At 41.3% G+C, this 15,345-nt stretch overlaps 1 protein-coding gene across 1 annotated transcript; it reads right to left on the bottom strand.

The window, feature by feature from the left end:
• On the bottom strand, window positions 1-8,747 carry LOC111841246 (cellular retinoic acid-binding protein 1). Its single transcript, XM_023806854.2, has 4 exons — window positions 8,432-8,747; window positions 6,282-6,460; window positions 2,530-2,643; window positions 1-298 (listed from the first exon to the last, which is right to left on the bottom strand). Exons 1-4 carry the CDS (start codon window positions 8,499-8,501, stop codon window positions 248-250), a joined length of 414 nt encoding a protein of 137 aa, XP_023662622.1. The 5' UTR covers window positions 8,502-8,747; the 3' UTR covers window positions 1-247.
• Window positions 8,748-15,345: the final 6,598 nt, after the last annotated feature.

Genomic DNA, 15,345 nt, shown 5'->3' with positions numbered 1-15,345 from the left:
GCAGGGGGTGGTAGCAGTTTATTTGTCTGGGTGTTGCTTATACCCTTTCAGCAAGGTGCCTCCGATGTTCGGATAAAACATCCAGCTGTACAAATGGCCAGAAAAAGCAATCGCTAAGCTATCATGATTCAACATCAATAAATGTGACTGCTGCATGTGTGGGGACACGTGTGAAGTTTGCGGCGAATGCATAGGGAAGGTCCCAGTCATGATTGTGTCCTCTTGTCTGGGTGTTACTGCAGGTACTTCATTCCCGAATATATATTCGCGTGCACACAACATCGTCTGCTCCAAATGTCTAGAGGGAACAGACAGATTTCCATTGTCATCACTGTATTAGCCATGTGTCTGGATGCAGGGATTATGCATATTTACTTCACTACTCAGCTGCTACAGTTCAAGTTAGTATATTTATATGTATGCTGTTGAGCCAAAACATTATTAGCATGACCATGAGAAGCAAATAATTTTAACTATTTTGTAAAGACGTATCAAGGTCTGGGGTATATTAGATGGTAAGCTACCATTTGGTGTTTGCAGTCTACATTCTGCCTCCCACTTAATGCAAAGGAAATGGGCAGCAATGAAGATCTGAGTGACTTTGTCAAGGGCCGAATCATTATAGGCAGATGACGGGGTCAGAGCATCTCCACAATGGCCTGGCCTGTGGGGCTCATGGTCGGTCCTGCTGAGTGTCTCCTGAGAGTGGTCCCAGGAGGAAAAACCATGAACTGCCAACAGGGGGTTGGGCAGTAGGGTGGGGTGAAAAAAATCAAAATTTCCAATAGCAATTTTCAATAGTGTGGAAAAGTTGTCACTGGACCTCGTTATTAAACGTGCGAATTATCTTTGAAATAGGTTAATATTTTCAGGTTCCGCAACACAATCGAAGTTTTCACCTGTCCAGTGACAACTTTTCTGCACTATTGGAAATTGCTATTGGAAATTCTGATTATTTCATCCCACCCTATTGGGCAGCCAGAACTTATCGATGTGGGATGTGAATGAAGGCTATCCGATCTGATACGAACCAACAGAAGGGCCTCTGGCAGAAATGGCAGACAATTTTGACGTTGGAAATGGCACTCTGTAGCTGGGGATCAGACTTGTTGGTCCAACAAATCCCACAGATGTTTGACAGGTTGTCCACATGATGCAAAAGAAAACAGGATTCATCAGACCAGACGACCACCTTCCATTGCTCCAAGGATCTGTTCTGACATTTGCGTGCCCATTGTTGGCACTTCCGGCAGTGGACAGGAGCCCGCAGGCGCTCTCTGGCCGTCCTCTGGCTCCACACGCCGACAGACGCTCTCCGGCCGTCCTATGGCTCCACACGCCCGTAGGCGCTCTCTGGCCGTCCTATGGCTCCACATGTCGACAGACGATCTCTGGCCGTCCTAAGGCTCCACGCGCCGACAGACGCTCTCCGGCCGTCCTCTGGCTCCACACGCCCGTAGGCGCTCTCTGGCCGTCCTATGGCTCCACATGTCGACAGACGCTCTCTGGCCGTCCTATGGCTCCACACGCCCTCAGGCGCTCTCTGGCCGTCCTATGGCTACACACGCCCTCAGGCGCTCTCTGGCCGTCCTCTGGCTCCACACGCCCTCAGGCGCTCTCTGGCCGTCCTATGGCTACACACGCCCTCAGGTGCTCTCTGGCCGTCCTATGGCTCCACACGCCCGCAGGCAGCCGCGCTCCATGTCCTCTGTTTCGGGACAGTACTCTCGTTGTTCAACACTAACAAAGCTTTTCTGTTGCTCTGTGCAAATGTTAGCTTACTGTATGATATACCCCAGACCTTAACACACATCATTTTTATTAGATAGTCAACATAATTTATTTCACATGGGGGTGGTTATAATGTTTTGGTTCATTGTTGTATAAATAATGTATTTTTTATGTTCATCCTTTTGTTGTGGCACGATGGCTCGGTGAGTAGCCTCACACCTCCAAGGCTGCAAGCTGAAATGCGATCTCTGCTCTGGGGTATGGATTTGCTTGTTTTGTGTCATGAAGGATTCTTCCCACAATCCAAAAACATGCACTTGGCTAACTTGCATCTCTTATGTGTTTCCAGGATGTACCCCAGCCTTATGCCAGGAAAAGCAGATGGAGGATGGATGGTTGGATGTCAAGTAAGAAAGTTTGTACAATTCTTGGAAAATAATGTTGTTCAGTGAAGTTAAGACTATGAGGAAGCGCCCAGGCTGAGCACGGTGACCAACACAAATGCCTGTTTGAACTGCTAATTCCTGCTATAAGGAACACCAGTAGGAACAGTGGGGTTTAAACATTGCCTTGCTATAAATTGGGATTAGATTGTCCAATAAAAACCTTGTCAGTTGACTTTTAAACTTTAAATTATTTTCAAACCATTGTTAGACGGTTTGATTAATTACGGTGATTGTTGTACTCTACAGTCAATGTTTTTTTTTATAATCAATGTGGAATTGGTATTTGAGGCATTGATTAAATATTAAATTTTGTGGCTGTATGTAGTATATAATACACAAATCTATTCCTCACCAGGACCAGCTCGTCCCCCTTCAGTTCCCTTGTCCAGTACGTCCGGGGTCCATGTCCGTCCAGTAGTGTTTGCTTGCAGTATATCTTGTTTTCAGTCTCCCAGGTAGCCAAGCTCTTTGGGATGGAGGAAAAGGTTTAGAATATAAGATTGTGAATCCTTCTGATGAGCGTATATGCTTTGCTGTGTTTAGAGAATGTGATTTATAGCATTGTCTATTTTAGTGTAAAAACATAATGGTTTGTGCCAGCTTAACTCTGGGTGCAGTAACTAATTTGCTAGGCGCCAGAAGAAATATTGTGAAATATTTCCCCAAATCACCACCCCCGCCACCTTTTAAAGCCTTGATTTGCTGTAGGTAGTAACAGTATAGCTTGGTGGGTATGTACTAAAGGTTTCTGCAGTTGTCACAGTAGTAGCTGAATTTCAAAGCTTGGCTTAACCTCCCTACAGGTATGAAGGTTCCCCTTCACCCCTTTGATAGGGTGATGACCCAGGCCCCAGCGTGAGGGGAGTGGAGCTAGGGCACGTCCCGGGGCAAGTTCCATGGCATGTCCCGGGGCACGTCATGGGCCACGTCTCGGGGCACGTCCCGGGGCAAGTTCCATGGCAAGTTCCATGGCAAGTTCCATGGCATGTCCCGGGGCACGTCATGGGCCACGTCTCGGGGCACGTCCTGGGGCAAGTTCCATGGCAAGTTCCATGGCACTTCCCTAATAAATTTAAGTAGGGCTTTCATATGGATTGGATTTCATATTTTCATATTTTCCATTCATAAAACAATAATGAAGAAGACCATCTGCAGTGTAGTTGGTTGTACAGAAAATGAAAAATGATATTGCTGCCTTGCAAGCTAAAATAAAAAAAATTTTAAAAAGCAGGATGTCACATTTTCCGATATATTAAGTCCAGCAGGCGGCACGGCCTTATGGAACTCACTGTGTGTGTGCGTGCGTGTGTGTGTGTCCACAATCTCATAAAAACCCGTTATTTTGACATTGTGGGGACCATTTTTTTCAGGCCCCAAAAGAGGAAACTCTGTCAGACTAAGTCTGTCACTGCAATTAAAAAAACTAGAAATGCAAAAACTTTTATATTTTGTTTACAAAATAGGTTAGGGCTGGGTAGGAGTTGAGGATTTTAGGCCGCAGATTCGCCCCTCTGCACACTAGGACTGGAAAGTGCGAGCCTGCTTAACGTACCTTGGGTGGGTTCATCTGTACAATCTGCTCTTTATGGCGATTGGCATGTGCCTGTGATTTGTTACGTTAAAATTCTGCATGTGACACAAGTATTTACTTTAAGAGTTTTATTTTTAAATATTGTGCTACTTGCTGAAACAAATAACAGCTACCAATTAGAGTTGCGCCATCTGTCTTGTAACCAGATCCTGTGTCCATTTGGCATAAATCGCCCTTTTACATTTACATTAAGGGTGGTAATTTGCACATTAAACCACAAACCATAAAAGGTTATGCTAAAATGTATACTGGTCTGAAATTACTGAGAATGGTTCAAAAATAATACAGGACCAATATGAGAAATTATATTAGACACTCACTGTCATTTTTCAATTTTCTACAAACCTCCCAATTCCATTTTAGTAAAGATTTCAGGACATTGGTAAAATTTTCCACTTGTCTAATAATATCTTGGGAATTTCCTGAGATCCCTTTATATTTCAGATTGGCAAGAAATCAAACCTTTTCTCTTATATTCCCAGACAACCTGAAAGCACAAAGGGAATGAATTCCTCTGAGACAGGTACCGGAATTTTGTAAAAGTATCCACGTGGCCTGGCCACAAAATCGCTCTGAATTATGACAATGACATCAGTTAAGTGTGGAAACATGTGATTTTCTCTTCTGAATTTGTACCTGCTAGAGATTTTTTGCCACATGAAAGCAAATCATATTGGGCCCCTGAAGCAGGCTAATCCAATTATGTTCCAAATTTTTTAGGAATTGTCCCATCTCTCCCCCTGCTTTACGGTGCCCCAGACTGTGGGCATAATGACTGTGTCACATCGCATAATGTGTTAGTTATCTGCTGCTCTGTAAAAGCAGAGTGCAGCTGTTGTATAAGCAATCTCACGGGATACATCAGGTCAGAATCTGCACTTATTGTACAAATAATGCTACGTATTTTAGTACATCATCTAAGTTTAGAATGAAGATTCAGGACAATAATGAAAAAAGAATGTTAATGAGGTGATTTTTTTTCTTATATTCAAAGTCTTTATTGTCAGTTCTGCCAAATGTACAGGACACACGGAGGATTACATTACTCTCAGACCCCACGGTGCTTGCACTAACAATTACACCCAAGACAGACAAGCAAGACAGATATTAAAGTATATACATGTATACAAAATAGAATTAAACTACAATCGTAAAACGCAATCTCGATTCACAGCTCTATGCGATCTCATTTCTAAACTACAACAGTTCTGCATTGTATTACATCAGCTGGATAAATGCAAGCACTCCTACTTTTCCCCAGAGAGTCTCAAGCGTCAGATAATTCTGCATTAAAGGGTGCTTTCCCACCGCACCAAGTACCACACTTTTGCTACTTCAAGGTACCAAAAGTACGGTGTTTCAAGTCTTCCACTGGTGTAAAAACTGGTACTGGTGCTGAACAACATCATAACGTGTGGGGGGGGGGGGGTATTTTGTACTGAATTTGAAAAATTATAGGGCTGTATGATGTGCGTTATTAATACCAACATTGCATTTTGTACATATGCAATTCATTCTTCACCAGTCAGCTAGATTAAGATAAGCTTACCTTCAATTCTGTGTACAGACTTGTAGCACAGGGAGTTTAGGTTTTGCTAAAACATTTTTACTCTCTTTTACTGTCATTTTGCAATTTTAATTCTTATTCATTTTCACGATTATCAAGTATAAGTTAAAAAATCACTTTAAAATTCACCTCAATTGCTTTTGCATGACCGTTGCATGCTTTCTTCGAGACAATCATAATCATTTTCATCCTTGCGGTTTTTATTATTATTGATACTTTATTAATCCCCGTGGGGAAATTGTCTTTATTTTGTAGAGTAAGTTGTCTGCGAAGGGCAGCCACCCGTAGCAGCACCCAGGGAGCTGGGGGTTAAGGGTCCTGCTCAAGGACCCACAGAAGTGCTGAGGCTGGGTTTGAACCGGCGGCCTTGTGATTACAGGCACACTGAGACACACGCTGCCCCTTTAAATCACTCCTAGACAGGTTCGTGAGAAATTTCTGTTGAACTCCTTTTTTGTTTTATAAATGCCCTAATATTTATTACAAAATCACATTGCAATACTTAAAGATTTCCCAATACCATCCTGTCCTTCTGTATTATGCAAATACTTCATTTCTTTTTATGCTATACTGATCTCCGGTTCTTCTGACCAGATCGCAGTTAAAGCTTGAATCACTTCATTTGTCCATACATCCATTATTATTATTTTTACTATTTTTTTTTACCTCGTTTATCGTTGTTTTCAAGGTGGCGTTTGTATTGTGTTTCAGAGGCAGGCTATTTGTGTAACCGATCGAGAAGGAAAGCGTTTCAAGTCCCACCCTAAAGTACCGAAAGAGTTCCCTACTGGCACTTTTGGTACTGGAACTTTCGTAATGGCTGTTTTGGTTACTCTAATTGAGCGTTTAATCATATGTTTGGCACAATCTGGTTTTGTTGTGTTTTCTTTTGCAGTTTAATGAGTGTTAAATTTGAGAAAAATATCGTTACAGAAAAAACACTCACCTTGCACTTCCTCCCATCCACTGTTTCCTCATTAAACTCCTGCCCGATGTGAAAGTTGATCTCAGTGGTGCGTACGCTGGTGGAGGTTTTGATGTAGAACTGCTCGCCGCTCTGTCGGATCTCCACCTGGGGCTTGGAGGCTGCGGCTGCTGCCACCTTCCTCAGCATGGCGTTCACACCTGGGTGCAGGGTGCATTTGGGGGGGTTATAGGCCCGACCCGACAGGAGCACGGATGGCATCTCCTTGTGCTTCAGTGACAATCAATAAAATTTCTGCCCAATTCTGTAAAGAACACTTGGCCTGTTAATTCAGCCACATCTTTATTCAATTTAGGCAATTTAATGTATTTCATTTCTTGTGAAAATCCAGTTTGTTAATATATTAAGAAATGGGTGTAGTCAATTCATTTTCAACCTTACCTATTATTAAAACAGATTTTTAAAAGATTACTCAGATGTAACAGAGTACTGAAGAAAAAACGCTGATACATGATACAGGATTTTGGAAATTTGGGAGGATGGACTGATTTTGACCCGATTTTGGCCAGGGAGAGAATTGAAGAGGTTTGCGGTTGTAACTCTAGTCACTGCGAGTCAGTGCCTGGCATTGCTGACCCTGAGTGTCACCGCCTCTGTGTGTACACACAGTGTCATCTTCTCTCCTGTCTTGCTTTTTACTCTATCCTGGGATGGTTAGGGTTACATCTGTCTTTGTCCCACATGGCATTTTTTTCCAGGAGGAAGATGTACGCTTTGCCTTGGGAACCTTTCCAGAAGAACAGTTCCTGAGCTACATTAGAGGTTTTTCTGGCTCATACACAAATAATGTTTACTTTTTGCCATCAGTAGACTGAGAGTGAATACTGGAGTAGTGGAGTGTCTTTGTGTTTCATATGTTTGCAATTTGCAGTGTAGGCTTCTATTACCCTACTGTATAACGTTACCTAATGAAATCACAAGGCGTTGAATAAAGAGAGTCCAGGTGATGTTGTGAAATTTTGAGTCGTGGCTTTTGAGTTATACACCAGAGTAAAATGATAGGTACCTGGGCATGTTTCGGTATTTTAAAAAAGGAATGAATGAAAGTGTTTAATCCAAAAAAGCATTTTAATCCAAATTTAGTGCCTAATTTTAGTGCAATAAGTGAACCGCAGTCACAGATATCTCAGTTATCCTAACCCATTCTTTCATATTAGAAGGTCAGTGTCCTCTGTGTATTCGGAAAGGTTTTTCAAGGCTTATTGTTCATGATCCAATTAAAAGCCTGTATCTTTGAATTTCCCAGCAGAATTGATTCCAGTACTGCCTGTCATCTGTCTTTGTTTGCCAGGAAAGGAATCTGGGCCATCAAAGTCAATGGCAGGTCTCAGAGCCAGCGTCTCCTCGTCAGATTATCTGCTGTTGCTGTTGCCACGGCTCGTCCTTCTATTTCCAGTTCAGATCTTTTACCTCGGCATACCAAAACAAGCTGGTGCAACATTTTGACAGTTTAACCACCACTCTCAGGGGGGGATGCTCCCTCGTTTGTGCAGAGCTTTGACCTACAGCATTCAGATGCATAGGGGCCAGACCCTCATATGTATATCCAACTCGAGACAAGATACCGTTGTCAAATGATGGACTCATATAATGCTTCTAATATTTATGTACTATTTTCTGTATTCTAAAATCCTGATTCTCCAACAGTCCTGTTTGAATAGGTTCAGTTCCAGTGAAAAGACTTTAGTTAAGTAGAATGTTTATCATGTTTTTTTTTTAACTTTATAATAACAGATTTTAAAAATAATTAAGCAACTGTTCTGAAATGTTACTTCCTGTCTCTTATGACCACTTTCCATCTGCACAGGTATCGTCACCCCATCCATACACAGACAAATGTGTCCGTGGGAAAAATGGTTTGACTGTGTAGGATACATTTTTAAATATTGTCTGTAGTAAAAAAAAATGCATTTTGATCAAAATATCCATCAGAATTAACCACGGTGATGACCCCTGCATCAATATAGCAATTTTAAGTACTTTTTTCAGATGGGTGGAGACAATTTGGACAATTTGCACCATCGGACAAAGAATATAAAATGCCAGCGATGTTGATTTATATATAAGATTTTCATACTCTGTAGATATTAGTAATTTTACAAAGTACTTACCGAGGGCTTTCAAGAGCTCATTAAAATTCTCACTGCTCCTCATTTTCCAGGTACCTGTGAAGTTGGGCATTTTCTCGCAGTGTCTGGCAGGACTGTGTCTCAGTGCTCAGTGCTCACTTCCCTGTTCGGGGCTACCTCTCCGGCTTGCCCTCCCACTTTTCTCTCTCTCTCTCTGTCTCTCTCTCTCTCCCTCTCTATCTATCTATCTTTATCTCCCTGGCTCTCAGTCTCTCTGTCTCTGTCTCTCTCTCACTCTCCTTGGCTCTATGTCTCTCTCTCTCTCTCTCTCTCTGACTCTGTCTCTCTTTCTGTCTCTCTATGTCTGTCTGTGTCTCTTGCTCTCTCTCGCTCTTTGGCTCTCTCTCTCTCTGTGGCTCTCTCCCTCTCACTCTCTTTCTCTCTCTCTCCTGCATAACTTTCTCCCCTTCTTTTTGTCTTGCCCTTCCCTGTGCCAGTACCTATTGTGATGTATTATGTGTCTTGCTTGTCTGTCAGTTCAGACGACAGCATCTGCTCAATAAATTAAGTGTCCAGAATTGAGGCCTGGTGAAAGCCACATCTTCTGACATGAGACATGAGCTACCTGCCCCAATGCACACATATTGTCCTTAAGCCTACCTGCCTATCAACAAAAAGAGTCAGTAATGGTGTGTCACATAATTTCATTTTCCTGACATTATTCATGCTCGTATGTGAGGCAATTATGTACATATGAGACACACCTCACTATCATTTTAGTTAAATGTATTAAAGTAGACCCAGGGTACTGATCAATGCATTTCCCTGGTCACTGGTGTGAGACACAAACCTTTCTGAAGGGTTATTTTATTCCACTAAGGATGTTAATAATAATTTATTTTACTTCGTTAAGGTTTCCTGCACTTCCTCCTTTAGAAGGCTAAAAATGTAAATAAAGGAAATAAGGAACTTTGAATATATACAAGACATACGCTGGGATGCCGGACTACTGTAAGCCAGGTAAATAGGAATTTTTATGTAGCTGTGATGTATAACTTTCAAAAGCTCAAAAAGTACACGTGTATGCATGGACAGCGTTAATAATTATATAAATGAATTTCTCAGAATTATCTTTTGGATGTTGTCAGTAACCTGCTCTACTAGTTGACTAATGACTATTATGGATTCTTGGTTGTGCTTTGTGTGAAAAAACTGTGGGTTAGAATCTCTGTAAGATATTACAAAATCCTTCTGGTTTTGTCGTCTTCGGTGAAGAGCATGTATCTCATCTGATGATGCGAGTGAGTACAGGCCCTCAGTGCTGAATAAATGTGCGCACTGTTGACTTGCTAGTACAGCTCCTCATAAAAAAGAAAAAAACAAGGCCTGAGCTGTGCCTGAGAAAAGGGAACACTGACACGCTGTTCCCCATCAGGGGGGGGGGTGCTACTCCTGGCTAGAAATGACTGCGGTTCACTGGAACCCTCCGCATCACCCAAAGAGCTATTAATTCCCAAGAGTACCTTGGGCAGCACGGAGATTGGTGTTCCTGGAGAGCAGGAGTAGCACATCCGCGTTTTTGTGTGCACTTTCCGTCAGCTGTAATTAGGTCTTGTCCTGACGGATTTTCATCAAGGGCCCCACAGACAGGCAGTAATTAATTTACAGACGGGGTTAGGGAGGGCTTTGTCGTTCTCCCTGGGAAGTGTTGCAGAAGGGGTCTTTCATTCTGCTTGCCTGTTTGGCCATTCTTGGCGGCATCAGTCACTTTACCTATTTACTCGCTCTGCCCTCCGCCCAGAGGGCAGCTGGGACACCAGTGGCAGCCTGAGTTCCTGCAAACCTGAATTTGGCCGAGCAGGAGAGTAGCTCTGCACATGCGTTTGTTGTCCTTTATCAGCTTTAAACTGAAATTGTCTGTTGATTTGATGACTGTTACTCCAGTTATAGCTGGACTTTTGGAGGATACCAAAAAATTCATAGTTTAATTTTAATAGCATCAGAATACATGCAATTTATGAGCGACATTTTGATAATGTTCCCAGTCTGAATGGAAAATGCAATCTCATTTGGCGTGACACATATGTCCCTCTGACCCGCACCAGGGTGAATGCTTAGAGAGAGGATGGATGGATGGATGGATATTAGTGGTTTTAAAGCTTTTTCTAGCTAAATATTTTGTATGGGTACAATTTTGATGCATATTTTGGGCTGCCGCTACTTTTGGTTCCTAAACAATTTCTGGTGGTGTTAATTTAATTATATTTATATTATATTATTACTGTGGTCAAAATGAATGAATGGCCAAAATGAAGCTATATTCTTTGTGTGACCTGCACGAGTAATTAATTCAGCATTTCTCCAGTGGAGTAAATACACTTGGCAGAAAAAGAAATTGAGTCATTTCTGCTCTTTTACTTTTGTGCTGGTTATGCGACAGACGGACAGATGGATGGATGGATGGACGGATGGATGGATGGATGGATGGATGGATGGATAGGCCTATCAGAGTAGTGATAGAAACAAATGTGAAACAGCTTCAGATGTGTCAGAGAAAGGAACAGAACATTTAGAGATGCAGCTGTCCTATTTTCACTGGCATAAAGCTTTATAGATTCCAAATATATTTAATATGTAATCTTGTTTACTTCAAGAATAACCACTTTCGTTCATTATAACCAGACAAAAACTGTTACATTTACTGTGTGGTTTTGCATAGTAATCGATGCAGAAAGCAGTTTGTGGGAATGTGGTGGGACTGCTGTGCCGTTTTCCACAGCGTGGGATTATAGGGTCTCAGTTGTCGTCATCCCCCCCACCCCACCACCACAGCAAAACCAGCTTTAGTCAGGGTCAGCCCCCCAAATACGTATTCTACTTGGGTCTGAAATAAATGTATTATTGCTCTTATCATTCACATTTGTATATATATATGCTGTGGACTGGGAACAGGTGAAACGCAAACAGAAGCACATTTTCTTGATGGACTCAACATGGGCAGGTGGTCGAGTCGCTTCTGTTGGTGAAAAGCAAAGTTAACTACAGAAAAAAAATAATCAAGCTTGTGGAAGTAAGACAGTCTAAACAAGAACTCAGAGTGGGTTACATATTTGTAAAACTTGTGAAATGTAACTGCAAAACATCGGTTTTCAAAATTGTCATTTTCCTTTTAATGCTAGCAATCAAGTGTAAGTAATAATTGGCGGCAAGGGTGTAACTTTGGTTTCAACTACATCTGCCCCACCCCCAACAGAACAACTGGCCCCAGTCTGGTCCCCTCAGTTCAAATGGTCCAGAACCTCGACTGTCTTTGGTTCTAATCTTACCATGGTATATGGCAGACCTGCCCTGGGCCGTTGTAAGATATACTATAAAGGTTTATCTGCCGTAAAGTTTCAATTATTAAAATATAATCATTTAAAAAATGTTGTTCATCTGTCTGTCCATCAATCCGGCTTCTAAATGCATATCCTGCTAACATTAACCAGAATGTATGCAAGTAATGTTCCCTGCTATGAGCTGGCTTCTCATCCAGGGTTAAACCCTGTTCTTTGCTTCTTGGAATATTTTTATTTGCACATGATTAAATACACAAATTGTTAAAATTACAGCCACTTATTTCATATAGAATAGAGTTACTTCTTATATATATAGTGATCTTTATACTAAATCTGTTTTGATTTCCACTGCAATTTTTTCCTAATTATTACATACTGTATATTGGTGATACCACATACATAGAAATGTTAATGGGAATTTGTAATATATGAGGATATATAATATATGAGGATGCGTAATATATGAGGATATGTAAGCGGAAAGCAGGCAGGAAAAAATCCCAGAGGCTCGTTGAGTATTTTACTAGATTCTAATTGAAGTCATTCTTTGTTGTAGAAGATGGACTGGTGGTTGATTCATGGGCCCAGGAATGCTTCCAGAATTGTTGTTTTGGACCTGTTAAAGCAGGGGTCCGCAACCTGCGGCTCGCGAGCCACGTGCGAGTCTTTTACCACGTGGATGTGGCTCTTTTCGTGACGATAGACGCATTCACATTTTCATGTCTTAACATATTATAATACTTTCGTAAAGATAAATTATTTGTTTATGGGTTAATATTATTATTTTTCGTTTAGACATTTCTTTAGCTATATGTGAATGGGGCAGTCCGTCGCACACCTCTGTCATACGTCTTAACTGCATAATTTACATCTTCCTCAAAGTCATTCACTAAAACGAGATTACATCTCTGCTTAAAAGGTATGCTTTCAGAGGTTTTCTTAAGCACCTGAGAATGGATGTACGCTTCAACATTTATTGGGATTCCTAATTCTTTCATATACTTTTTGTAGTAAATCGTCACCACGCCTTCCCAGGTCTTCGTAAAAATTATTATATTTTCTCCGATTTACATATTATAGCCAGCTGAGTTGGGAGTGGTGAGTACATGTTGCACTGCTCAGTCAGCACAGTTACAGTACTGAAGTGGACAGCAAGGAGCGGACGACTACAGAGCCAAATGAAAGGAGGGATGAGGGTGTAGACTATCGCTGCAGAACTAATCAGTGTTGCAGGAGAGCTCTTTTTTAAGTTATTTCAATCCAGAGCACCAATGTCACTGCTGGTGGGAAAATATTTTGAAAGGTTTTCCCACATGTTAATGGTGTCCTGCCAAATCACATAAACCAAACTGGCTATTAGTCTGGCTACCAACTGCATGTAAGAATTGCTCCCCCTGGTACTACAGAGCTGTTAAATGGCACGAATTTCACCTCTACACTAAGCTGTCTTGTTCTGATGATGGTCTGATGAACAGTCAGATAGTAGCTTATCATTTTATCGCCTTTATTAAGTGTTTTGATGTTTGTTTTTCGACACAGACACTAAATGAGAGTTGCAATGATTAAAGGAGTTGCATTCCCAGATTTTGACAGTGCCTGTCTCGGTCAGAGGATAAACTAGTAGCTGGCTTCACTCTGAAAGGTCACCAGCTGTAGGGGCGTCCATGGAGGTCCCTCATATCCCTCATGAAGTTTCCCTCATAAGGAGCTGAGTGCCTGGCCCACAACACGGTTGATGCTTTTACGTGACTCTGGCACGTGCAGGCTGAGAGACCGATGAGATTTACCAGTCAAAGTTTTACTCAACTAAACGTGTCCTTGAGAATAGAAAATTTGACAAAATATTATCTCTCTGGACCTGTGATTATTTATTTTGGCATTGTGCTTTGTTAAGATGAACCTGAGTGTGGATGCATTGAGGATAATTCTGCTGGAAAATATGATGTCTTACAGAAGTCAGTGAAGGCATGGGAGCAGCAGAGGCTTGTGATCCTTGGCGGCTGTCTCTCCTCGGAGCCTTTACTCCCCGAGACATTTTCTCCCTCCAGAGATGCTTCTTTAATTACTGATTTCAGTCTCTTCACAGCACTAGGATCCTGTGTTACCCATTAACATGATTGCATTATTACCACAATTCACTGAATGTCTCTGCTTATTTTGTTGTTTTACAAAAAAGTGGCATATATTATTTTAGTCATTTATAGGAGTTATTGAGGTGTTTCCCCCCTGTCCTTAAGTAGAGCAGCACAGTTAGCCCAGAGCCTTGATTCAGCGAGCTTTGGGTGACAAATCCTGTTCTAGTTCACCATTCACTTACCTGCTAGGGCAAAGACAGATTTACATTAGCAATTTGTTTTTTAGCATCTCACATTGCTCTTTCTGAGCATAATAGAGTATGACTTCATTCTTCAGCTATTTTCTCCTTCATATTCAAACAGGCATCAATATTGTTGCCATCTGGATTGAATGGATGAGACCAGTTGCAAATTTCAGTCCTGGAAGTATTTATTTTCAGATTTGATCTGTACATTCAATATAAACCTGCTAGAATTTTATGTACTGTCAGACTGGTTATGAGGGTAATAGTTTACATTGTCATTTAACATTTACAGAATTTTATTGCCTCTTTGCTAACAAATGTCAAAGGAAGGGAATGTGTTGAATGTACCTTAGACTAGCAGTCAGTCTCCGTCAAACAGTCTTGGTGCTAATGTAGGTGGGCTTGATCACAGCTGATCTGAAGGGCTTAGGGTCAGAATCATTCAAGCAAAAATACAACAGGGAATGTCGTTAATCTGAGACCCACAATCTTTCTTGGTATGAGTGTAAACTGAGCAGCCAATGAAATGGGGCGCAGTGTCTTTGTTTGATGGCGGGTAAAGCGTGGGAGTGAGGGTACCCTGTGAATCTGTGTATCCCAGTATGCCTTTGGGTTGTTCTGGATCTTTCCAGCTGCAATAACATGGGGTATCACCAAATCAGCATTAAATCAGAGCAAATCTGAAACAAATGGTACAGCATGGGTAGGGGTGGGGGCCCGGGCGGAGAAACCCCCCACAGGGGGTCTCTGTGCTCCCAGACTTTGAACTATAATCATTTTGATTCATTTTCCAACAAATCATTTTCATGGCAAGTTGAGCCAATTATTGCATACTATCCATAAAGTCTGTGAAAGGTGAGAGAAAAAATGCTTGTGGGTGTAGTGTTGTTTAATTTGTTCTGCTTTTTAGAACATTCATATGGTTATTATCTGGCAGCAATGTGTTTTACTTTATGATTCTAACCATATTTTGTTTATATGGGTTATATTGTAAGAACATGTTGATTTAAACCACTCCTTCAATCATATATTAGTGTTATATATACAGATATGTGATACATGTTGCTTATGAGATGAATTTTCTTAAGTGTTATTTAAGTTAACTTGTGTCTATCTAGATCAGATGAGAAGGTTGAATAATATATTATCTTGTTGCCAAGTGCGCCCTCTATAGGCAAAATAAACATGCCAAAAAATGTTCGTTTTTAAAACAAGGAACCATCGAATGAAAATAGATCTGAGACATAAAACCACTTATGTGTCATTTTTAAATAGCTAATGTATTAAACAATTTCTGT

Source organism: Paramormyrops kingsleyae, chromosome 11, assembly GCF_048594095.1.
Source record: "Paramormyrops kingsleyae isolate MSU_618 chromosome 11, PKINGS_0.4, whole genome shotgun sequence".
Classification (NCBI taxonomy): domain Eukaryota; kingdom Metazoa; phylum Chordata; class Actinopteri; order Osteoglossiformes; family Mormyridae; genus Paramormyrops; species Paramormyrops kingsleyae.
The sequence above is the reverse complement of the archived record's forward strand: the minus strand, read 5'-3'. Positions and strand labels throughout refer to the sequence as shown.

Coding starts and splice junctions, on each gene's coding strand:
- LOC111841246 (XM_023806854.2), bottom strand. CDS start 8,501: ATGCCCAACTTCACAGGTACCTGGAAAATGAGGAGCAGTGAGAATTTT. Junction 6,461..8,431: donor TGAGCTCTTGAAAGCCCTCG/GTAAGTACTTTG, acceptor CCCTGCACCCAG/GTGTGAACGCCATGCTGAGG. Junction 299..2,529: donor AGGGGGACGAGCTGGTCCTG/GTGAGGAATAGA, acceptor TGTTCCCTCTAG/ACATTTGGAGCAGACGATGT.